The sequence below is a fragment of the Hibiscus syriacus genome, unplaced genomic scaffold (assembly GCF_006381635.1).
Source record: "Hibiscus syriacus cultivar Baekdansim isolate YM2019G1 unplaced genomic scaffold, ASM638163v2 tig00005459_pilon, whole genome shotgun sequence".
Lineage (NCBI taxonomy): Eukaryota > Viridiplantae > Streptophyta > Magnoliopsida > Malvales > Malvaceae > Hibiscus > Hibiscus syriacus.
Genome location: NW_024062058.1, coordinates 970964 through 993689, shown reverse-complemented (window position 1 = coordinate 993689; position 22726 = coordinate 970964). Strand labels below are relative to the sequence as shown.

At 36.0% G+C, this 22726-nt stretch overlaps 3 protein-coding genes across 6 annotated transcripts; all 3 read left to right on the top strand.

The window, feature by feature from the left end:
* Positions 1-2921: 2921 nt before the first annotated feature.
* LOC120199564 (protein VASCULAR ASSOCIATED DEATH 1, chloroplastic-like) lies at positions 2922-11594 on the top strand. 2 transcript variants are annotated; one of them, XM_039200602.1, is made up of 18 exons: positions 2924-3347; positions 3793-3852; positions 4409-4459; positions 4535-4600; positions 4725-4820; positions 4912-5013; positions 5416-5516; positions 5630-5781; positions 7988-8028; positions 8134-8221; positions 8378-8464; positions 8655-8709; positions 9214-9280; positions 9977-10076; positions 10544-10605; positions 10691-10730; positions 10853-11154; positions 11335-11594. In XM_039200602.1, the coding sequence occupies exons 1-18, from the start codon at positions 3150-3152 to the stop codon at positions 11590-11592; spliced, it is 1926 nt and encodes a 641-aa protein (XP_039056533.1). In that variant the 5' UTR covers positions 2924-3149; the 3' UTR covers positions 11593-11594. The 2 variants fall into 2 exon arrangements, with proteins under 2 accessions (XP_039056534.1, XP_039056533.1); XM_039200603.1 differs by lacking the exon at positions 3793-3852 and having other exon boundaries at positions 2922-3347.
* Positions 11595-13224: 1630 nt separating this feature from the next.
* LOC120199384 (RGG repeats nuclear RNA binding protein A-like) lies at positions 13225-17487 on the top strand. Of its 3 annotated transcripts, none has more exons than XM_039200481.1 (9): positions 13225-13434; positions 13567-13809; positions 13899-14657; positions 15777-16062; positions 16166-16231; positions 16333-16456; positions 16555-16710; positions 16797-16853; positions 17146-17487. In XM_039200481.1, the coding sequence occupies exons 3-9, from the start codon at positions 14447-14449 to the stop codon at positions 17323-17325; spliced, it is 1080 nt and encodes a 359-aa protein (XP_039056412.1). In that variant the 5' UTR covers positions 13225-13434; positions 13567-13809; positions 13899-14446; the 3' UTR covers positions 17326-17487. The 3 variants fall into 3 exon arrangements, with proteins under 3 accessions (XP_039056412.1, XP_039056411.1, XP_039056410.1); XM_039200480.1 differs by having other exon boundaries at positions 13225-13477; positions 13567-13766; XM_039200479.1 differs by having other exon boundaries at positions 13225-13477.
* Positions 17488-20908: 3421 nt separating this feature from the next.
* Positions 20909-22459, top strand: LOC120199563 (nucleoside diphosphate kinase B). The gene is made up of 4 exons (XM_039200601.1): positions 20909-21046; positions 21498-21546; positions 21770-22001; positions 22122-22459. Exons 1-4 carry the CDS (start codon positions 20996-20998, stop codon positions 22234-22236), a joined length of 447 nt encoding a protein of 148 aa, XP_039056532.1. The 5' UTR covers positions 20909-20995; the 3' UTR covers positions 22237-22459.
* Positions 22460-22726: the final 267 nt, after the last annotated feature.

The following is a 22726-nucleotide window of genomic DNA, read 5'->3' as shown; positions in this document are numbered from 1 at the left end:
TTGTAGTGGCTAGGCTAACTTTATTCCTTAATGTCAATGAAGCCGAAAAAATTTCTACAAAAACAATAAACATACCAAGTTAGATACCAAAAACTACACTGTGAAGATATACCAAAAACAATAAACATAAAAGTAGTAGTTTATTCTTGAAACTAAAATTTGCAACACTGTTTTGTCTTTTGGTTGAAATGAAAATCGCAACGAGAGAATGACTGTCGCAACGAGAGAAATGAAAAATCGCAACGCGAAATGAAAATCGCAACGAGAGAATCGCAACGCGAAATGAAAATCGCAATGCGATTTTGGTTTCGCGTTGCGATTCTCTCGTTTGCGATTTTCATTTCGCGTTGCGATTTTCATTTTTCGTTGCAGATAGTCATTTTCACGTTGCGATTTTCATTTCTCTCGTTGCGACTCTTCTGCAAATTGAAACTTGAATGGATTGCATTACTTCAACCAAAAGACAGAACAAAGACAAAGACAAATACTAACTTGAAAACGCAACGAGAATAGCAACGCGAAATGAAATCGCAACGAGAGAATCGTAACGCGAAATGAAATCTAAGTGAAATGGTTATATTATTGAAATGACCAGTAAACTTATCATCAGTTTCAATATGAAAAACCTACAATAATGTAAAAATTTCAAAATAAAAATAATTAAAAAAACTAACCCTCGGAGGTGATTTTCCATTTCTGAATATTGTGAGGGATTTCTGACCGTGAATGGTTGTGAGGGATTTCGCCGGAGATGGGGACGGAAATCTTCGGAGATGGGGACGGATTTCGCCGTAGAGAGTGAGATGAGATGGGACTGGAGTTGTGATTTAGGTTTTAGGTTATGAGTTGCGATTACGGGATTTTGTCTTAATATTCGTTTTTGTAATTTGAAAATAAAATACGCGTAGCGATTATAATGGCGCTTTAAAAATCGCGTTGCGATTTACGGATACGCGTTGCGATTTTACGTATTGTCGTTGCGATTTACGGATACGCGTTGCGATATACGGATACACATTGCGATTTACAGATACGCGTTGCGATTTACGGATACACGTTGCGATTTACGGATACGCGTTGCGATTTATGTGTTCGCGTTTGCGATTTCATATTCGCGTTGCGATTCTGGGAAAATCGCAATGCGAATTTGTACTATCGCATTGCGATTTTCAAGAATCGCGTTGCGATTTTGGAAACTGATTTACGATTCTGGGGATCGCGTTGCGATTTTTATTTCGCGTTGCGATTTTGTTGGTCATTTTGGCAAATCCAAAAAAAGTTGGTTAAAATCGTATATTAGAAGGCATTTTTGGTCACTGAGGCGATTTTTTTTTATGATAACAGCAACAAAACGTGCAAAAATTTAATCAGCTATCAGAGCCTCCCCATGCAAAATCGCGGCAACCTCAACAGGCGGTTCCGTGAACGTCATATAACCAACAGGGCCACCTCGTCCCATAGCAGCTAACCTATCAGCAAGACGATTCTGATCACGACAGACATGCTCAACTCTTACTTCCCAATCTCTGGTTCGGAACTCCTGAAAAGCGGTAACCAAACTATGGCCAATTAAGGCGCCTGAATTATTGTTGAAGATTCGAACAACCTCACTATCATCCGTCTCGAGCTTCTCGAGCTGTCGAAATCCTAACCGAATCCTAACCGCCAGGCTGGGATAGAAGATCATGAGCTGCCCAAAGTTCAGCTACTAAAACCGAGCACCTACCTAAACTCCTTAAGAAGCCGAAAATCCAACCTCCCTCGTGATTCCAGATTACACCTCCAGCAGCAGCCCTCTGATCATTTGGATTAACAGCCCCATCTGATTTGGCCTTAACCCAGCCAAAACGAGGACGAGTCCACGAACCTTAAGGACGGAAGCCCCTCGTCCTTGGTCCTGCAGTCTCTTCATTCGCGCGAATAACCTCATCAACAAACCTTTGACATCGAATCAAGAAGCTATCCTTCTCAACATGACAAGGATAAAAAATAATACTACACCTATTCTTCCATAATAACCAACAATAGATAGCAAGTGAATGGGCCAATTGCCATCATCGCTACCAAACCTCCCTGCCGGAGATTCTCCTCTAGCCACTCACGAAAAGGCAGCGAATCGAAGCTGTTAAGATGCGTTCAATTTACAACCCTTAGCCAAAGTCCGGAAGCTACATTACAACGCCTTAGAACATGGCCCATGTTCTCCGCTGCTCTACCACACACCATACAAGTATCCACTAAGGAGAGATGAGGCCTTACCCTTTCGGCATTAGTTAGAAGACGGTCATGAACTACTAGCCAAAGAAACGTTTTAACACTGAACGTGGACAAGGTATTAGATAGATTTTTAAAAAGGACATAAACAAGAAAAAATAGGATTTTTTTTGGCACAATAGGGTAACTCTATTTTTTTTTGGGGTTAAAATAGGGCACACTCTATTTTTTTTGGGGTTAAAATAAGGCAAAAACACTTTTATTTTATGATCTATGAAATTTTCGATAGTGTTTATGGAACTCGTCAGCTCAACGTGACGAATTCTAATAAATTTTTTAATATAAATTTATTATGTCGATGTGACGAATTCCAATAAAATATATATTTGTATTAAATTTTAACACATCAAAATAAAAAAATAAAAAAAAATATTCGAGGTGATAAGTTCTAATCTACTATAACAAATACCGTAAATCTCAAAATAAATTTTCACATGCTCTATTGAGCTAATTTTGTTTTTTGGTTTTAGATTATTGGGAAAAAAAAATATAAATAGTAGTAGTTTAAAGCCCAAAAAGCATGGTATAGTATCAAAACAAAAACTCAGGTTTTAATAGCCCAAAATAGACGGGAAACTTTTTCCCAATAAAGAAGGAACTTCACCGACGGGATGTTTTACTCCGGCACGTGGTAGAGTCCACCGGAGAACTGTGCGGTTGTCTCTTCTATCCACATCAAAATAATACGCCGCGTGTAAGTACTCAACGTCTCTCCTTGAAAGACTTAGCGTGGCAGTGAAATAGACTGCAAGCTTGTGTCGGCTTCATCTTTCAGAATCATTCCCTGTTCGTCAAACGACGTAGTTTCCCAACTACCCCTCAAAAAACACTGAAAACTCAGATCTCCGCCATCTCTATCGGCTCTTCCCTCTGCTATGGCGGAGACCTCTGCTGCCGCAGAGAGGATCGACCTTCCGAGGTCTTCTATGGATAGTCTGCTTTCTAAATCATCATCCGGCGACGTTTCTGATTCTTTAGCTTTGCCAAACGATGTGTCTACCACCGACACTCCCGATCGCAATGATCCTTCCAATTCTTCGCCCAACCCCAGCTACAAAGATGTTGAAATTCAGGTTGCTTTTCCTTTCACTCCCTAATAGCTTAACTCATTTCTTCTTTCCCTTTACAATTGTCCTGAGAAGAAGGCGAGTAAGTAGATTAGGATTATGTTTTGAATCCAATTGTGCTAATTCTTGATTATTATGCCCACTTCCAAAGTAACTACACCATTATTTAGTGCTATTTACTTTCACAGAACTTTTTTCTTTGAAGGTTGCTAATACTAAACTTTCTTTTTTTCTTTTTAGAAATCTATTTAAGCGCTTTTGTTCTCATGGTCAAATTCGTTAACCAGCCACTGAGAAATATGTCTTGCAACTAAAATCCAATAAGAGATAGAAAAGACGATGGTTGATCAATGTTGTTGAACTTGGACTGATCAGATAATGTTGAGAATTTAGTTTTAGAGGATTGAAGACTTCTAGCCCTATGGCTAAATCTGATTCTTTTGAATTTCAGTCACAGTCAGCATTGAGGAGTGAAGAATACCGCCAACTGTTTAGGCTTCCACCCGAAGAGGTGAGAGACTCTAATAAGTTACAATCACTAGCTGTTAGCAATTCTCCTTTGTATTTTGTTTTTGACATTCTTTGGCTTGTAATTACGAAAAATGATTCTTGAGATTGTGTGAAAAGATACTGCCATTTTTTCTATTTTAAATGCTTGTTCATACTTTCTGTTCTACTTTAGGTCTAAATGGTATCTATTGCCATCTTTAAACTTCTTTAAAGTCCCAAAATAAATGATTCTTGTCTTTAGTCTATTCATGATTAGCCTGGGTCAGCAGATCTGGTAGTCTTCTTCTTGTTTGAAGTCTTTGTTCTGTAAGTGCATGCATTCTTTCTCATGATCAGTGTGACAGAAACAATAACACATTGCATGCAAGTAATGCTTAATACCTAAACATTCATATAGCACGGCTGTTATATCCAATCTTTTTAAGTTTACTTTGCTGATAGGTTTGGAAATACTTTCTAATTGAATTGCTTTTATTTGAAATTTCTCACCATCTTGCATTTTTAGAATTCTATCAAAAAAGTAGTTTTTAAACATTTTCTTTTGTCCTCTGCTGCAGTTCCTTGTTCAGGATTTCAACTGTGCGTTCCAGGAGAGTATTCTTCTTCAGGTAATCTACATCTTTACAATGACCTTTACTTCCTTGAAGTTGCATGCTTTAGATGATTTCTATACTCTGCTGCAGGGTCATATGTACCTGTTTGTTCGTTACGTTTGCTTTTATTCCAATATATTTGGATTTGAAACAAAGGTATTCCTCAGAAGTTGGTTTTTATTCTTAGTTTGTTTTCTAGCTTCTTATTTCCCTGGAAACTCTTTTAACGCTAATGTAACAATGATATGATCTTGGAATATCTTATGAGTTCCTTCTGCAGAAAGTCATTGCCTTCAATGAAATTACAAGTGTTAACAGAGCAAAGACTGCCGGAATCTTTCCTAATGCAATAGAAATTTTTGCTGGAGGAAGGAGGGTACTAGTACTTGCCATTCATTTTCTTGTATGTGATTGTTAAGTGTGCAGGCATTAATTCTTCTATATAACTCAACTTTTTGATTTGGCAGTACTTTTTTGCATCATTCATATCTCGTGATGATGCTTTCAAGCTCATTAACGATGGATGGGTGCAGTATGGTAATGGAGCCCAAGAAATTACTGAACAGCAGGTATCTTATATTTCACAGCTTGTCTATTGAAAAAAAATTACTGCTTAGGGTTACTGGTGAAGAGGATTTTTCTGCTTCTTACACTAAAAAATTCATAGGTTATGCAGTAAATGTTAACCAAATCATTTAATACCCCCTTTTGATACAGTACACATGCACATCTTAAATGTGAACAACTGATTTTTCACTGCTTGTTCTTCTTTTGGAGGCAGTTTGTATTGTATGCTAATTTTGTACTCTTGTTCTTTATCTGTATGAAAGGATTTCAGTGAAAATTTTCATTTCATTAAATAAAATTTAAGACATTTTTCTTTAATGTTGTGAATACTTTGAGTTTCATAGGTTAGTAATGGATTGTGTATTTATTCCCACTGGTTATTTTCTAATTCTTTTTATTTTTAGGAATCCATGTCCAAGTCCAGCGCCCAAGAGAATGGCTTTGTTGCAATTGAAAATACTAATAGCTCTAAAAACCTAGTAAATGACAGGGAATCTGCAGACAGGTAGTCTTTATGAACAGAATGGTTTGGGAACCTTCTTGTGAATTCCTTGGAGGATTTTATTTTATGGATGTAAACCTGTGAATTTTTTTATATATGCTCATTTTTCCATACAGGAATGAGGACATTCCCACATTTAGTGGCTCTAAGGTTCCATCCACTTCTGAAACTAATGCAGAAGTAAGTCCTGAATCAGTTATAAATGCTGGGGTTTCAGCATCTGGAGATACTAATTCATGGAAGCCAGAGGATTATGATGCACCGAAGGGTTAGTTTCTGCAATTCTGAATTGTAACTTTCACATGTTCTACATATTATCTCATTTTGAGCTCATCCTTTCTAGTTGTGGTTGTCTAGTTTCTAAAATTATATTGAGCTATCTTAACTACTGGACCTGAAGGAATGATTCTAGTGATAGGCGAACTGGGTTCAATTGAGTCTTCTAACTGATCCTGACCACCTGAAAGCAGGAACTCAACTTCTCTTAATCCCAGCCCAGCGTACTCCCCTTTAAATGTTCCCCTAATATCATGGAAGTGGAAGTCTGTCTCCTCCCCATTAATACCTTCATTCTCTATGCCCTGCAGAAATGATTTCATTCTCTATGCCCTGCAGAAATGATTGCTGCAAAACAGCCTCCTCGATGCCAACTGTTCTTCCCTCTTCAAGCCATGTGTCCCCCTGTTTAGATAATCCTCGAGTGACTGTTCATTTTCATTTCACACATCATCCGGTCACCGTCCTGGTCCTCCGACGATGAATTCTCATTCCAACCATCCTCTAAATCCCCTTCCGATGTCTTCTCCAAAGAATCGCTTGGCTTCTTAAAAACTGAACCCAATTTAATCCTTACCTTGAATGATATCTCATATGAGCCTAATGAAATCATACTCGAAACGTCGAATGGACTTGCCACTCTCACTAACAATCTCGCCGCCGACATATCCTCTCTATTCTTGGTTGACTCCTGAATGCAAACCAGCGATCCCCACCTTCCAGCAAGGCTCTCAAGGAACGCCTCGTGCCAACATAACAGTGGAACTCCATATAGTTCAATCATGCAGTACGCCATTGGAACTCTATCTTCATTCAGAAGAGGTGCCAGCCAATCAAACCAGAATAACAATTCATCTTTCTTATTGTTCCACGTCTCTGATAGCGCTTTAGCCGACTTGAAGGTGATAATACAAGGGTTCCATACATAACCCCTCCTAGCCACCTTCGCTTCGATTCCATCACCAAGTAATACTTTTTGCACCAGTTCCATCTCAAAGGAAGTTTTAATGATCCCTGTTAAAGAACATTTCATCCAACTCGACTCTTCTGGAGGGATACTCTTCTGGAGGGATACGCATCACCCATACATTCCTCATCCCTGTTGCAGCATACATATTACTACTTCTATTCTCCAGGGATCCAAGTTCATCCTTCAACCTCTTATTCGAGACCACTAGTTCCTTATAGGATCTATCATCCCTTAAACTCCTTGAAGACTCGATTCCCTCTCTGATCATCCTCTTCCCATCTCCTGATGACTGTTTAGCTTCCAACTGTACTTTACCTACAGCGACCATTCCCTTTCGAGCCTTCTGATATTTAGCAATCCCCACTGAGACTCTCCTCTCATTGATCCACGATCCACTGACATTCGCAATAGCAGTTTTCAGAGCCGACTCATTTGCAAATTGCACTAAGGCGAAAGTAGAAGCTTTGTACTTTGGTTTGTTCAATACGCTCGGGATAAAGACCCCAATGATTGGACCCTGGTAATGGAATAGTTCCCTTAACGCTCTCCTTGTGACTCTCTTACTCAGATTATCCACGAAGACTGTCCATTCCTCACCAGAGGAAGATTTTCTTTTTGGATTCTCTCTCGCTCTCAGTTATATCTATCTTATATTTTATTTAATTATTGAATAAGAAACCAGTGGTCTGATCGGTTCTAGTCTGGTTCTTACAACATTGATTACAACTTAATTTTTTATGACCTAAATAAGCCCGATATAATTGCAAAATACTGAATATAACCTTAAATCTGAAAGATGGTTTCAAATCAACCTATTAGAAGGCTAAGGGAACTAGGGAAGTCACAACTTAACTGGTTCTGAAGGTATAGAAGTAAACCTAATGGACAGATTATGGAAGCTCATCATTTCTTGTAGAAATGGGCAGAATCATCATCTTTCTGTTGTCAAATGAGGGTATATGTGGCAATAGAGGTAGATGTGTTTAGTTTTGTACCATGAAGGCTTATTTAAAAGCATTTGTGGGCTTTGGTCATAGAAATTTTCAAGTGTTGGAGGAAATAAACTTACATTCTTATTCAGATACAGACATGAGGCCATAAATTCACCGCTTTCTTCCAATGTGCTGAAGGATGATATATTGCATCTAGTTAGTCTCATTTTTATATATGATACTACACTTTCGTTTTTGTAAATGTCATTGCAATCTATGCCTTTTTTGTTATGCAGTTGCTGAATGTTTTACCAAAGTTGCTGAAACCAAGTTCCCGGTAATAAATTGTGAACTCAGTTTCCTAAAGTTCTACCATATTGCAAAATATTTGTAACATTGGTATGTTCTTTTTTAGTCTGAAGTAATGTTTCTTGGGCTGCAGATTAAGGTAGAGGAGTTCTTCAATTTGTTTGTTTCAGATAATGCTGTTAATTTCATTGAATCTTTTCATAGAAGGTGTGGAGATAAAGGTATTCTGCTCTGAATTTTCAAGAATTATATAGTTTCCAAATATGCATTTTATTTATGTTCGTGGAATCACTGTTAATTTTTTATTATATCATATCATACAAGTGATCACTTATTGCAAATAAGCCTTTATGCTTAATAAATGGTTACTTTTACAGAATTTAAGTGCTCTTCATGGCGCCCTCATGATGAATTTGGACATGTCCGTGATGTGTCATTTCAACATCCAATAAAATTATATTTTGGTATTAGTCTTCTTTTATGCCATCCTTTTGTCCTGGAATTATTATTCATGCTGAGATTAGCATCATTTCTTCTAATTGTTGTAATTGTCACAAAGATTTTTTTCTTTTGACTGATTGTGTACTGGTTTAAGTTTCAAGTCAGCTTAATGTTTGCCTTCTTTCAGTGTTAACGGCTTTTGTTTTGTTCAAGGTGCAAAATTTGGTAGCTGCCAGGAGGCCCAGAAATTTCGAATTTACAGAAACAGGTTGATTATATTTTGTGGTGCCTTATATGCTATTTATATTGTTGAAGATGCTGTTTATTTGTTATTCTTATTTCTCTGAAAGGATGCATCATTGGAATGGATTTTTTTTCTCTTGAAATGTTTGATAGTCCAAAACAACTTATAAAATAGTATATGAAATATTATTTCTCTGAAGGTGCGAGTATATTCCAAAACTAGAGCCATTAGTCTGTCTATAGTTTTAGTTAATGCCCAATATTATTGAAGTTGCAGTTGTTGATACACCGAATGATTAAAATATTGTTGTTTCTGGTTGTTATGCTAAAACCAAAATTTTGTCCTAGTATTTTTCTACCCTTTCATTTCACTAAGTAGTTTATTCTTCCATGCATTTAAACACAATGCTCAAACCGGGAATAGGCATCAACTTTTCATCTGTTGATTGGCCGCCTTGACTTTTTTTCCCTTTAGATGTTTTATATTCTTTTTATCCTTGTATAACAATATCACTTTTACTTTGGACAGTCATTTGGTTTTGGAGACATCACAAGAGATCAGTGATGTACCATATGGAGATTATTTCCGTGTAGAGGTACAAGCTAGACCGAATCTCCCTTAAACATGCTTTAATGTGTGAAGTGTTCTACTGCTCTCCATTCCCTAGTTTGTCACTTTTAGGCATAAATTATCCTGTTATTTCTTTAGAAGATTATGGGGTTAGAGTTTTCGGACAGGAAAATTGTACTCTAGCCCTTCAAATTGAGAACTCAAAAACAAAAAGCATGATGATGTGTTTACATCTTATTGGTCTACTTTTATGCAATATATATTGCAGACAAATCTGTGCATTGCATTTCAAGATGTTTAGGTTGGTAATCTTTCTTGATCCAACTCTTTTCTTGCCCCGGTATGGTCAAGGTGGTAAATTATATAATGGTATTAATTATATCGGAACTTGGCGTGTAAGATTTTGAGCTAATTTAAATGGGCATTTTTTTAAAAAAATAATCTGCTTTAGAATTCTTCATATTTGAGTATATTATATATTATGGAGAGTGGAAGAGAGGGTATATGAGCTCCGCTTTCTATGTTTGTGTTTATGTAACAATAAAACTTGTGAAGATGCTGAATGTGAACACTTCTAAGCCGTGGAAAAAGGTAGTCAACAACAGTTATGCTTTTAGTTGTTGTGAAAGATTCCTTGTTTTGTGCATAATCTGTTTCTGTTTTGTTTGTGACACTTTTAGCTCAGTCAAAAATGTGCTTGAAATCATCCTGTATTCAACAGGGGCTTTGGGATGTTGAAAGAGACTGTGATGGCCCACAAGAAGGCTGCGTTTTATGGGTTTATGTTAATGTGGCTTTTAGTAAGAGAACTGTTTGGAAAGGTTTGCCTCTGCTGAGTGATGATGAATCTCTTGTTTATGGGGTGTTTATATGGTTATGCATTTCTTGTCTCATATTTTATTTTCCAAGTTTCTATTGTTCTGACTCCAGTTATAAAGACTTGCATTTACATGTCTCATATTTTAATTGTCTGAAATTTTATTGCAGAAGTGCCAAAATGATATTTCCCTTTAGATTGAACTAGATTATTTATGGTTTGTGGTGGAAGGAATTATTTGACCGGAAATAGGGAAAGAATTTTCGGTAGTTGCAAAACATGTGTCACTTCTAGAATGTTTTGAACTTGTGAATTTGGCAGGCTTTTTGTTCTTAGAAGATGTGCTCCAAGTGATTTATTGCGTTCTTTTTCTTGAACAGCTTAAGTAGTGGACCTTTTGATTTTATATTAATGAATAATGATTATATTTCTTGTTCGTTTCCTCCATCTGATGCCATGCACATGGTACAGGGAAAATAGTGCAGTCTACTTTGGAAGAGTGTCGAGAAGCTTATGCTACATGGATAGACATGGTATTATATTTCTCCTGTATTTTTTGTTTATTTTTAAAGTTTGTTTGAACATTGATCAAAGATTTTTTTATCATTGATGTTTCAGGCACATGAATTGTTGAAGCAGAACACCAATAAACAAGGAGGTTTGAACTCTGAAAATCGGATTTTTTTTTTTTGAAGAATTTCAAGTAGTGAAGTTTATGATCTGGGCAAGTGATATGCAGATATCAGAATTACTGACCATAGCTCCTTTGTTTCAAAACAGGGGTAGATCCTTCTGGAAGCTCAACTGAAAATGGTGAAGTCCAAGTCGAAAGGCAAGTGTCTACCACGGAACCTTCAGAAAGATCTCATAATACAAGTGGTCCAGTAGGGACATTGCAGATGTCTGATTCTCAGGATGTAAACCAACAAATTGGGAATCTTTTGCAAGAAAGTTTGACTAGCGCTTCATCCATCGCGTCGTTGTTAAGAGAGTTTGTGAGTAAATCCTACTCATTCTTGAAACGCCAAGGCTATATTTCACTAGTCTTAGCCGTTGCCTTTGCTGTGATCTTCTTGATGCAGGTTCGTGGTTCCCATTTAACTTATTATCTTAGTTTTAATTCATCGGTTAAGTGATTTCTGTAGTTGCACTCCATAGCTTGTCCATTATAACATGTCAGTCGTACACAGATTTTATCATTCTCTCATCGTATTGTTGGATCCCTTATGACTCGCTTTCCTCTTTTTGGTTTCTAACTGCAGGTAAGCATTGTTCTGCTATTAAACCGACCACAACACTTACATGTGAGTTACCCAGTAGAGTACACGGGTAGCATGATGGGTGGCGGCGGTGGTAGAGAAAGCAGAGCTGAGGCATTGGCTTGGTTGGAGAAGCGGATGCATCACCTTAAAGAAGAGATGACAATGGTCGAAGCTCAGTTAGAGAGGATGCAACATGAGCATTCTGCTTTAAAAGCACTGTTAAAAGAGATGGAGTATCCTAAGAAGCATAATAGATAAAACCTTATTTGTATAGAGTTTTTTCACGGCGAAAAATTTCACATAATCAGTATATGTCTGTAATAGAAATCACGTGATAAACAGCTAGTGCTAATGAAGGACACGGGCATTGAAATTTAATGGCAATTATGTTTTTAATTTTTTGGGTCAAATTTAGGCTTTATTTTCAATCGTAGTTTTGTTTTTGATTCTTAGTTTCCCTCAAAAAAACTAGAAGATAATTTTCTCCCAGAGAAGGATGGTGTGTTCACCCTTACCTGCCATGAGATGAAGCCAAAATGTGGAAGGCTTTTAATTGCGTCTAATTATGTGAAGGAAGAAGAAAAATCTGGTGTAAAAGTTTGAATGTGAACAAAATCGGAGCTTGGAACTGAATTGACTTGAACAATACTTACTGTTAACGGGAAAATTGGCTCAATAGGTCAGATGGGTGAAAAAAATTAGCCATTAGACCATTTTAAAAATTAATTTGGGACATATGGCCAATGTTATAGTGTAGGGTAAACTCGTTAAGGCGAGTGAAAAAATTAGCTATTAGACCATTTCAAAAATTAATTTGGGACTTACGGAAAATGCTACAGGACAGGGTAAACTCATCACGTCCACATGACAAGTTTGCTTAAATGATATTCTTTTATTTAAACTAATCACGCCGAAGTGACGAGTTCTAATAAAATATATTTTTTATTAGATTTTGATGCAACATAGTGACAAGTTTTAATAAAAAATATTTTTTTATTAAAATTCATCAGGTGTCATATTCTAAGTCATTATAGCAAATGCAGCAGTTCTCAAAATAAAAAGAATATGGTGTCATATTAGGTTAAATAATTAACCCGTCTACATTATTGGGCCAAAATTGCCTCTTGTTAACTGATTCAAGCCCATATTTGAAGAGCGTATTGTATTTGATCATCCATTATCCAAATTTTAAAGGCCCATTTTAGTCCCCAAAACGAAATGACTGATGACCTGTGAACTTTTATGTATCGTCTCTCTCCGATTCAGTTTTCACTATTATCAGCCTCTCTCTCTCTCCCTTGCGTGTCGTCTCAATCTGTGATTTTTGGATTTTTCCCTCTTTATTTGCCTCCCTTGTTTCTATCTTCTCACCGCTGACTTTTTGGGTCAATCGGTGCTATATCTCAGTGGTCCAACGCCGAATTTTCATTCGGATTCCGGCGACCCCATTCTCTCTTCAACTCACTATGAATCCTGAATAGTATGTTCTCTCTTTATTTGTATGCCATGCTGTTCAGATTAAGCCTTAATCTATTTATTCGTTAAAAGGCCTAAATTTTGTGTGTATAGGTAATAGTCGGTGTTAAAAGTATAGTGGGACTCTGCTGGACAAGAACGGTTTAGGACACTGCTGGACAAGAACGTTAAAAGCCTCTCTTTATTTTTCCAGTTAGTTTACTGTTTGGTTGAATGTATAGTGGGACACTGCTGGACAAGAACGGTTTAGGACAATCACTAGTAGCTACTACCGTGGGGCTCATGGCATAATCGTGGGTGATCTTTTCATTTTCAACTCACTATGAATCCTGAATAGTATGTTCTCTCTTTATTTGTATGCCATGCTGTTCAGATTAAGCCTTAATCTATTTATTCGTTAAAAGGCCTAAATTTTGTGTGTATAGTAATAGTCGGTGTTAATAGTATAGTGGGACTCTGCTGGACAAGAACGGTTTAGGACACTGCTGGACAAGAACGTTAAAGGCCTCTCTTTATTTTTCCAGTTAGTTTACTGTTTGGTTGAATGTATAGTGGGACACTGCTGGACAAGAACGGTTTAGGACAATCACTAGTAGCTACTACCGTGGGGCTCATGGCATAATCGTGGGTGATCTTTTCATTTTCAACTCACTATGAATCCTGAATAGTATGTTCTCTCTTTATTTGTATGCCATGCTGTTCAGATTAAGCCTTAATCTATTTATTCGTTAAAAGGCCTAAATTTTGTGTGTATAGGTAATAGTCGGTGTTAAAAGTATAGTGGGACTCTGCTGGACAAGAACGGTTTAGGACACTGCTGGACAAGAACGTTAAAGGCCTCTCTTTATTTTTCCAGTTAGTTTACTGTTTGGTTGAATGTATAGTGGGACACTGCTGGACAAGAACGGTTTAGGACAATCACTAGTAGCTACTACCGTGGGGCTCATGGCATAATCGTGGGTGATCTTTTCATTTTCAACTCACTATGAATCCTGAATAGTATGTTCTCTCTTTATTTGTATGCCATGCTGTTCAGATTAAGCCTTAATCTATTTATTCGTTAAAAGGCCTAAATTTTGTGTGTATAGGTAATAGTCGGTGTTAAAAGTATAGTGGGACTCTGCTGGACAAGAACGGTTTAGGACACTGCTGGACAAGAACGTTAAAGGCCTCTCTTTATTTTTCCAGTTAGTTTACTGTTTGGTTGAATGTATAGTGGGACACTGCTGGACAAGAACGGTTTAGGACAATCACTAGTAGCTACTACCGTGGGGCTCATGGCATAATCGTGGGTGATCTTTTCATTTATAGTGTTTGTCCTTTTTTTTTGTAGTTTCATTTCTATTTATGATTGAAAAACTTTAAAATAAGAAAAGTTGTTTAAAAAAATATTTTATCGAAAAGAATTTACAGTGAAAGAATAGACCCTGTCGGCTGTATTATTATCTGTTTTGCGCCTAGGGTTTTGTACACTCTTTCTATATCCTTTTTTAACTTCATTTTGTTTGGTTTCATAATTTAAAATTCTAGTAGAAGTCCTGTTGGAATAAGGTTTTGTGGTTACTAGAAAAGAAAGATAATTTGGAGAAAAAGGGGTTTGGGGGGTGGTTAGTGTCGATTTTTCATTCGAAAAGAAATGAGTAGCTTGAACCCTTTTGATTTGTTGGGAGATGATGATACTGGGGAACTCTCGTTGCTGATCGCTGCTCAGCAAAAGGCTGTCGCAGCCGCCACCGTCACCTCCACAGCTGCTGCCCCAAAGAAAGGCCTGGCAAAGTCTCAAGCTAAGCCGCAGCCTCCTGCTCAGGCTAAGCTTCCCTCCAAGCCTCTCCCTCCTGCACAGGCTGGTAAGTTTTCTCTATGAAAGTTGCTCCCTTTTTTTCAGCTCTGTATCGGGTCTCGATTTTTATGGATTGTGTTAGGTTGAAGTTACCTCTGACGGGTTTTTTAGTGTGTTTAAGTTTATTATGCTTAGGTTTCGTTTTTGGTAAGTCAATGTTGGACTCCGGTTGTTAGAATACCAGTTGTGAGTCATTTTCTAGGTATATAACCATGGAAAGTTTCTTATCTTTATTCAATTATTTCTTAAGAATTAGCAGAGCAAAAGATTCTGAAAAGCATATTGGTTTGCTATTGCTGTCAAGGTGTACTCAACCTGCTGGAATCCTTATATTCCCTTAAAAGCTAAAAGTACTTTCCCGATAAGGCGCATTATGCATGTATATGTTTTTTATTTGTACATCTACATCTACATACATATATGTATAATATAAGCCTCTGATGTATGATAATGATAGTAAACTCCGAAGATTGATCCGCCTTATTATCATACAGAATGTGGACTATTATTATTTTTTGTTGGCTATGATCTCATGTCTGTTGTTGAATAGTCAAGCATTTGGGAGTACAGTGTTGATAGTATCCCTTTCTTCTTAATAAAGGTGCAATTAATGAAACAAACAAAAAAGGAAATTAAAAAGAAGTTCACTCAGATGCCTATCATCTTTTGAAAAAGTGCTAGCAGATGCATCACCTAATGTGCAAGAGGTCCTGAGGGATTTTTGTAGTTTGATGCTAAGGCACAACACCTAAAGTGCATGCCTTAACCATACAAATGAAATCCGAAGGCAGCGGGGAACCTTTGCTTTTATATTATTTGAAAGTGTAAATTGACATTCCATCAGTCCTGTGTTTTGTTTACAAAGTGTTTATGCTTTCAAGGAATGCTGATAATGATAGATTCAATCTCATCTCATGGTTATTCCAGTTACTCAACATGGAATTATAAGTTATAACTAATATTCTAATAGTCAATTATAGTTCTCCTCTATAGTATAAACCATGCATGGCTGAAAGTTCAGTTTTTGAAGATTTCCTGTTCTGTTTCTTGAGCTGTGTTCAAATCGATGCTATTAGATTTCTTGGGCTTATCGTTGATGTCTGTGCGTTTTCTTCTTCATTTTAAGTGAGGGAGGCAAAGAATGAAGGTACTCGTGGTGGAGGCCGTGGTGGACATGGATATGGCCATGGGCGTGGTGGTGGATATAAACGCGATATTTCTAATGATGAGAATTCGTTCAGCAACAGTGTTGTACCTGAAGATGGAGAGACTGGAAAACCCTCTGAAAGGCGTGGCTATGGGGGTCCTAGACCTTATCGTGGTGGTCGCCGTGGTGGTTTCAATAAGGGCGAGGCTGCAGATGGGGAGCGACCTCACAGGTTGTATGAACGCCATAGTGGGACTGGATGCGGGTAAAACAACTTTTGGTTGACACTGGCGTTGATATATTCTGCATATCAGTTTTTTAGCCGAGTCCATAAACTGATGGGTTTTTCTTTTTGTTCATGTCTGCAGAAATGAACTCAAACGGGAAGGCTCTGGTCGTGGAAATTGGGGAACTCAGACTGATGAATTTACTCAGTAAGTTATTTTTAGCGGTTACATATCACTTATTAGTTTCATTCTTCATTCCTCATTGTAATCATAAAATGAAATGACTGCATTGTATTTTTGTTGTTCAGGGTGACTGAAGAAGTTGCCAACGAAGGAGAGAGGAATTTAGGTGATGAAAAGCAAGCAAAAGAGGACGAGGCGGGTGATGCTACAAACGAACCTGGAGAAAAAGAGCCCGAGCCTGAGGACAAGGTAAATGGTTATTTGACGTCTGCAACCTTTGTTAATTATATATGAAAGCTACTAATTTGGCTATTCTTTGAGCCATTCTTTATTTTATGTTTTTATAGGAAATGACTCTTGAGGAGTATGAGAAGGTGCTGGAAGAGAAGAGGAAGGCTCTGCTGGCTCTAAAGACCGAGGAAAGGAAAGTAGATGACAAGGAGTTCGACTCTATGCAGCAGCTTTCAAATAAGAAGAGTAATGATGAGGTCTTCATCAAATTGGTATGACCTTTTGAGAAATCCATCATTAATGACCATACCATATTTTTGGAAAACATTTCTTAATTCCTTATAATTGCCTTCTACAGGGATCTGATAAAGATAAGAGAAAAGAGGCTTATGAGAAGGAAGAGAGAGCAAAAAAGGTATGTTTACTTCTTTCTGTTGACCTATGTTATAACTTGCTTTCTTTTTCCAGTTTCTCCGAGAGACTGCTGGAATTATTTGGTCCGCGATACATTTCTACATCTTAATTGTGCAAATATTCTAAATCAAACTTCCTTGATTTAAGATTTCCTGGTAGTCTTTCTCTTCCATGATTATAAAGCATTTGCACATGTTTTCCTTTCTCTTTTTACTGTTTTGCAAATTTATCCGTAGTTTGCATAATGTCCTTCTGGCATGTACTGATGGTCCATATCCGTATGGTGGTTGTAGTCTGTCAGCATTAATGAATTTCTGAAGCCGGCTGAAGGGGAGAGGTACTATAATCCAAGTGGAAGAGGGCGTGGCCGTGGACGTGGTTCAAGAGGGTTCGGTTGTGACGGTGAAATAAGAAATGTGGGAACACCATCCCTCGAAGACCATGGGCAGTTCCCAATCTTGGGGGGCAAGTGAGATTTCTATTTCTTTGGAACCCCAATCGTGAACTGCATACTTATGTTCTGGAATAGACGGAACTATTTTGCAACTTGTTTTCTTCCAAAAACGATGACCATTGTTGTTCCCTTTTATCTGGAATCAGAGATGCATAGCAGCAGCAACGATTCCTATCATTAATCTCTTTCTTCCTCATTGATGCTCGATCCGTACTTCCACAGTTCGTTGTCTCGACTCTTATGAAGCCGAATCGCCAAAGGCTTTTAATACCTTTAGATTATCTTGGGATGGTAAGGGGCTGCTTGATATTCAAGCAGCAACATCTGAGTTTGGAATTGATTATGATTGAATTTACTTAAAAAAAAATCAGTTTTGTTAACAAATGCAAACCCATGTTTCATTTCAGGGGAACCACAAGAGAGTATTTGATTGTCATTGATAAAATTGATTTCAGTGACACAAACAAATGTAAATCCGTTTTTTTTTTGAATTAATCACTAGTATTTGATCTATTAACCTATTTATCTAGATAGAATATTGCAAAAGCGAGGGAGATGCTCTCAACCCAATTTACTCCATTTGCAAGTATTGGGATTCGAATCTCTAACATTGCTTAAGAAATCTAGTGTTTCATCCTTGAGTTTAGTTAAAAACAGTTGTTTTAGTAAATATGATCCTTGCTCCAAGGGCTCACATTTCGTTTATATCGTGGAGGGGTTTGGTCTAGGGGTACTTATCGAACGAGTCGATAGCGAGTAAGGTAATGCTCGACTCGTGCTCGTTAAAAGATTTTGTTGTTCAACTTGTGCTCATTAAAAAAACTTGTTGTTCGATTTGTGCTCGTTAAGCTCGTTACTCACCTCGTTGCTTATCTCGTTACTCGTAAAGCTTACCAAAATTTTTATCTTATTTTTTTTAATTATATGTAAAATCTATTAATACTATATAAAGCTTAATATAAACGTAAATTGATAAATTTAACAAAAAAAAGTTATCAAAAGAGTGTATAAAACAAATTCAAAATCTAAACTCCAAAATAAAAATTCACAAATATATTAAAACAATACTTAGGGTTTAGTTTTTGTGTGTAGTAAAATAATAATTATTAATTAATATTTTAATATTTTTATTAGAAAATTAATAGATTATTCATTTATCATCTATTAGCAAATTAATGAAATATTTTTTAAGATGACTAGTAAAAAATTATAAAAAAAATAATGAGATGCTCGCGAACTTATCGAGTCGAGTTGGACTTTGCTCGACTCAACTTGTTAAGGTCTCAAACCGAGTTCGAGTTCGAATTGAGTCAGCCCAAATCAAACTTCTATCGAATTTTGATCGAGTCAAATTCGAACAGCTCACGAGCTGCTCAACTTATTAAGCACCCTTAGTTTGATCAACATAAATCTGATTCATCATCCGAATTTAAAGGGCCTATTTTAAGTGATTAATTATGGGATTATGATAGATTTTATATTTTATTTTAATTAAATATGGTATCTATAGTTTTAAAATGTCCAATATAATATATACTCTATCAAAATATTTGGTATGATTATTTTCTTTGTTAAGATGTCTAATATGATAATATATTTTTAAAATGTAAAATATATAATATATTATTTGAGCTATTTAGATTATAATAAGTGTGCTGTTTTTGAATCTTTATTATGTATATTATTATGGTATTTTTATCTCAAAAATATTTTAATAAAATTAGGCAAATAATACAAATGAAATAATTAATTAGTAAAATAACACAAACATAATATTTTAACGTTTTTGTCACATATGCTTGATGAATTTTACGTACACTGTAACAAATGACTTAAATTTCAAAATAAATTTAAGGGGCCCTATTTTACTAATTAGTTATTTCACGTGTATTATTTCCTTAATTTTGCCACATTATTTTATATTATTTTGTTTTAAAGTAAAATGTTAAATCAAAATACCCTAAAAATATAAAATAAATGAATATTTAACTAAATGCTAAAAATAGTTTTTAATAGGATAAATTATGCCTTTCGTATTTAGACTATTAGTTTTAATTTATTTTAGTACTTAAATTTTCAATTTTTTTTAAAATCATACATAACATTTAGTTTTTGTTTCATTTTAATACTTTTTCCGTTAAAAACTTAACGCATTCAATAACTAAACTATCGGTTTTGGTCCGTTTTAATACCTTAAAATGATAACGAGGTAAGAAAAAGAATTGACATCATGTGCTCAAACTGGGGTCTTTTTTCAGGCCCAGGTCCACTACCAAACCCGACTCAAAATCCAGTCAACCAACTATACAAAATTTTTCACGAATCTAACAGAGTACATTCTCCCTTACTCCTTGATTAAATACTCACCTCTCTTTTCCTAAACATCTCAACTACTCATGCTGATTATGGGTGAGTATTGTTCTCTTTTTGAGGTCTATAATTCGAAATGTTATGTCTATAAAGTATATATTAGCTGACTATATTCTCATATGTAATGGGATAAGGGGGAGGTAGGATAGTAAGATGGCCCCCAAAGTCAGAGCAGCTTTCGTGGGAGACCTCCAGTATGAATTGCCTACCGTGGGACTCGATCCCACGACCACAAGATTAAGAGCCTCGCGCTCTACCAATTGTGCTATATAAAGTATATGTGTTATTAATAATAGCTTGCCGGTCCGCATTAACGTTGTAAATTCTTTAGAATTATAGTGGGCAAGGTAGAAAATCGGCCGAACCCACAGCCCACCATCATTGACATTGCTCAAAGTAACCGTGACGGCAAATTTGCTAACAAAATACATTTAAAAGTTTAAATTACCAAATAATTATTGATGGATTAATACATAGAAAGTTATTAGGAGTATGTGTTTAAATTCTAAACAATGGTTTTTATTTATTTTATTTGAAAATAAGTACTAATTTATAATCACTCTAAATTATTTTACAAAAATCATATCAATTTATTAAGTTGAAAAAACTTTTTTTTAACATTTTCAATATTGGAAAAAAAATTAAGAGGAAAAAGTTTATAATAATATATTTTATTATTTTTTATTTTAGAATTTTTAACTAAATAAAATTTTTATTGTTTTAAAAAAATAATAATATAAAAAGTAGTTTGTGAATGTTTATGAAATTGTATTTGACCTAAAATTATGTTTGAAATGTAAAAATATTCTCAAACAATTCATTTTCAACTAAAAATTTATTTTTTTCAAAAACTCAAATCAAGAAGCTAGAAAAATGATGCTTTTATGTTGAAAAAACACGTTTGGAGAAGCATTTTAAAAAAGCTTTATAATAATTTTCATTTTATTTTAAAATAATATTTTATTTTTATAATTTAATTTTAAAAATATAAATATTTTAATAAACAATACTCTCATTTTGGCCTACAATAAATAATATTATTTTAAAACATTATTTTCACATATGACGCGAGATTATAGTTAAAATTAAAATGATGTAAAAAAAAGGGGGTAATCTGGTAAATGCTCACATCAGCACTTTGAGACAAAAATACCCCGAATCTAGGGTTTAGGGATGTGGATATTCTATTGCAAGCGCCGTTGAACTAGGGTTGCGGCCGCGTAGCACGATCCTATATAAACCCCTTAAACTCTCTTCTTTATCGCATAAGCATTGAGCACCGAGGCGGCCATCATTGAGTCGGAAAAGAAAGAGAAGATATGGAGCAAACATTCATCATGATCAAGCCTGATGGCGTCCAAAGGGGTTTGGTAAATACTTCTACTTCCGCTCTTTCAGTTTTTATTTCTTTCATCTTTACTTTCGAAAAAAAAATATTTGTTCTCTAACTTTATCCGATTGTTTGAATTCCTTCAACTGCTACAAATTAAGAAAAGGAAAGATAATACCCCCGGTGTCTGATTTTTTATTTTTCTAAGTAGGACAACTCATTTTCGATTTTCAGCTGCGTGGAAATTAATGAACTTGTTAAGTTCGTAGATCTCTTGGCTAATCTTCTGTACTGGGTAGCATACGAATGCTGTTTTAGTTTTATTTCAAACTTTTTTGCATGTTAAGGCCATGGAATCAAGAACCCTGAGAAATGAATTCCTGAACTATGAAAAATTCACCTGTTTTTCTATTGTAGCATGTTAATTGTTCGACTGTTGGTTAAACAGTGAGATAAACCGTATTTCTTATCAGGATTATTATGCATTTCAGGTTGGTGAGATCATTGGCAGATTTGAGAAGAAAGGCTTCTATTTGAAAGGTAAAACAATCAACTTTCTGATAATTTCCTTTGTTTTTCTTTGTGTTGATTCCCGAGTATTGTTATAATTGATTCTAAAGTACCTTGGAGATTATTGAATGTTCACAACAACACTTCAGTAACATACAAAATCGATGCTTTTCTCTCTCTGTATTGAAATTATTAGAACTATATGCTTTTGGGTGGAATGTTACTTATTTCACTTTGGATCTGCGTAATTTAGGCTTGAAACTCATCACTGTGGATCAATCGTTTGCTGAGAAGCACTATGCAGACCTTTCTGCAAAGCCCTTTTTTAATGGACTTGTGGAGTATATTATCTCTGGTCCCGTTGTTGCCATGATTTGGGAGGGTAAGAATGTTGTTACCACGGGTCGCAAGATTATCGGAGCCACAAACCCTGCTGAGTCTGCTCCTGGAACAATCCGTGGTGACTTTGCAATCGACATTGGCAGGTATTGATAGTTCTTTTATCCTTCCATTTATCAGAATGCTTCTTCTGTTTTGTTATTTACCCTTGATGTGACTATAATTCATGTCAATCCGTTGGTTTTGGTCATCTTTTTTTTTTCCAGGAATGTGATTCATGGAAGTGATTCAGTCGAGAGCGCAAGGAAGGAAATTGCATTGTGGTTCCCAGAAAGCCCTGTTAACTGGCAGAGCAGTGCCCACCCCTGGATCTATGAGTAGATTTTTAGACTAACCGTTGCAGATCATGGTATCATCATGCTTGCCTCTTGTTAGCAAACCTTTTTATGAACTTTTTACCAAGTTGATTATCTTTGGTTATCATATAAGATGGTATTGTTGTGCTCTAGCAGTAACATGATTGAATTGAATTCGGTTTGTATGAATAGAATTTCACTTGGTGACATGTTTGAATTTTATGGTTAGTGGCTTCTATATGTTTGTGGCAGTTCACCTCGAGATTTATGCAACTTATTTGTAAAGAAAAGGGTGGTTCACTCGATTCATTCACCGGATATTTTAGGGTCATGCCGGCTCGATAAATGTTGAGTTTTGATCTTTGCTCGTGCAAGGTGTTAGAGTATTAGAAGTGGGGCAGTGGTTTTATTGCTTTCTTTTCTCTCAATGATTTCTTGTTCTTGACCTTGATCATTTCCCATGGGTTCATAAGATTTAATCTATTTGTGGAGTGTTAGCCGCCAATATGTCCTAA

Coding starts and splice junctions, on each gene's coding strand:
- LOC120199564 (XM_039200602.1), top strand. CDS start 3,150: ATGGCGGAGACCTCTGCTGCCGCAGAGAGGATCGACCTTCCGAGGTCT. Junction 8,222..8,377: donor TAGAAGGTGTGGAGATAAAG/GTATTCTGCTCT, acceptor TTACTTTTACAG/AATTTAAGTGCTCTTCATGG. Junction 10,731..10,852: donor GAACACCAATAAACAAGGAG/GTTTGAACTCTG, acceptor GTTTCAAAACAG/GGGTAGATCCTTCTGGAAGC.
- LOC120199384 (XM_039200481.1), top strand. CDS start 14,447: ATGAGTAGCTTGAACCCTTTTGATTTGTTGGGAGATGATGATACTGGG. Junction 14,658..15,776: donor TCTCCCTCCTGCACAGGCTG/GTAAGTTTTCTC, acceptor CTTCATTTTAAG/TGAGGGAGGCAAAGAATGAA. Junction 16,711..16,796: donor ATGAGGTCTTCATCAAATTG/GTATGACCTTTT, acceptor TGCCTTCTACAG/GGATCTGATAAAGATAAGAG.
- LOC120199563 (XM_039200601.1), top strand. CDS start 20,996: ATGGAGCAAACATTCATCATGATCAAGCCTGATGGCGTCCAAAGGGGT. Junction 21,047..21,497: donor ATGGCGTCCAAAGGGGTTTG/GTAAATACTTCT, acceptor TATGCATTTCAG/GTTGGTGAGATCATTGGCAG. Junction 22,002..22,121: donor TTTGCAATCGACATTGGCAG/GTATTGATAGTT, acceptor TTTTTTTTCCAG/GAATGTGATTCATGGAAGTG.